Below are 1,884 nucleotides of genomic sequence, written 5' to 3' on the forward strand. Positions count from 1 at the left end.
AATAACCTATTCATGTTACAGACCGGGCCTTTCATAAAGTGATCATAGGAACCAAGATTCAAAGGACATTTTTTATAAATATATGAAGAAGGAAATGTTAGTGTGATGACCAAGAGTGAGTTTTAATCACAATTATTTTATACAAAGAAGAGAACAAAACCAATCCTAAAAAGCTACTATTTTCCAGTTGAGTAGAGGGGGACATTACTATGAATGAGTCTGAAGAATATATTGAAAACAAATAAGGTGTGGAAAGAGGAATATAAAGAAAGGAGCTTCTCATTTCCCTCAGTGGGGACAAATCATGTAAGCGATGGAGGCTGGAAACCAAACCATGGTGAAAGAGTTCATCATTTTAGGGTTGACACAGGATCCTACCCTCCGTGTCATTTTCTTTGTGCTATTTCTAGAAATATACGCTGTCACTTTAGTAGGCAATATCAGTATCGTCATTTTAATAAGAAGCTGTCCCCAGTTCCACACCCCAATGTACCTGTTCCTTAGTCATCTGGCTTTTGTTGATATTGGATATTCTTCACCAATTACACCTATAATGCTTACAGGATTTCTTGTACATAAAATTTCTCTCCCTGTGGCTGGCTGTGAAGCTCAGTTCTGCATTGCAGTAATGTTTGGGACGATTGAGTGCTTTTTGCTGGCTGCCATGGCCTATGATCGTTTTATGGCCATCTGCTCACCCTTATTGTACTCCACACATATGTCCCCTAGAGCATGCATGATCTTAGTTGGGCTTTCGTATATAGGTGGCTGTGTGAATGCTTCAACATTTGCTGGTAGTTTGTTAAAAATGTCCTTCTGTGGACCAAATCAGGTAGATCACTTTTTCTGTGACTTTTCTCCTTTGTTGAAACTTTCCTGCTCAGATGTCTCCATTATTGCGTTTATCCCCTCTATTTCTTCTGGCTCCATCGTTGTGATCACAGTGTTTGTCATAGGCATATCCTATGTCTACATCCTCATCACCATCCTGAAGATGCACTCCACTGAGGGCCGCCACAAGGCCATTTCCACCTGTACCTCCCACCTCACTGCAGTCACTCTCTACTACGGAACAATTACTTTTACTTACGTGACACCCAAGTCCAGCCATTCCACTAGTCAGAACAAGGTGGTGTCCGTGTTCTATACAGTGATGATCCCCATGTTGAACCCTCTCATCTACAGTCTGAGGAACAAAGATGTAAAGGAGGCCCTCAGGAGGACAACCATCAAAATATTTTCATGGAAATAATTCCATGAACTCAAGACACTTACAAAGATTTAATTTACCCATGCCATATTTAGTTTACATGCCATCTGCTTAAACGATTGCTTAATATCAATTGTATTTCTCTGTTCTAACTCTCAAATTTGTATACTTCTGAATTGGGGGCATTTGTAACTATAAAATGTTGATATTAATAATTATTTCTGCTCTGGAACTCCTGCAGAAGTCAGGAACTTTATTTTTTTATGTAAAAAACAATAACTTCTACTTGATGTATATTAGGTCAAATTCTTCACTACAACTTATTTTAGTGACACCATTACTTTTACTTTATAAAGACATCGTTTGATCAAGGATAATGGATTGCCTGCAAAGTCATGAAGTTGAGTAAAATGGGGATCATCACTTAAAACCACAGAGTTAGTTCCAAAATTCTTTGGCATCTACATTTAATTTTCATGATAAATCTATGAAGCTAGCAGTATAAAATCCTCTCAAATCACAGAAAAGACATGACATCTGAGTCTTAGAAAAACGTAATAGCACATCTAGACGGATGTAGATTTAATTCCTCTGATTCTTTGCTGCATACATTTAACTTGTAGTGCATACAGTCCATCCACTGATCGCAGCAGTGTTTTTGATCATTAGAATGT

The 1,884-nt window shown here is 38.0% G+C and overlaps 1 protein-coding gene across 1 annotated transcript; it reads left to right on the forward strand.

Moving 5' to 3' along the window:
- The first annotated feature begins 313 nt into the window (after nucleotides 1-313).
- Nucleotides 314-1,252, forward strand: LOC103748918 (olfactory receptor 491-like). The gene has a single exon (XM_008851695.1). It carries the CDS (start codon nucleotides 314-316, stop codon nucleotides 1,250-1,252), a length of 939 nt encoding a protein of 312 aa, XP_008849917.1.
- Nucleotides 1,253-1,884: the final 632 nt, after the last annotated feature.

This window comes from Nannospalax galili, unplaced genomic scaffold (genome assembly GCF_000622305.1).
Source record: "Nannospalax galili isolate Female #2095 unplaced genomic scaffold, S.galili_v1.0 scaffold426, whole genome shotgun sequence".
In the NCBI taxonomy this organism is placed as follows: domain Eukaryota; kingdom Metazoa; phylum Chordata; class Mammalia; order Rodentia; family Spalacidae; genus Nannospalax; species Nannospalax galili.

What these genes read in the sequence shown, in the direction of transcription:
- LOC103748918 (XM_008851695.1), top strand. Translation starts at nt 314, where the DNA reads ATGGAGGCTGGAAACCAAACCATGGTGAAAGAGTTCATCATTTTAGGG.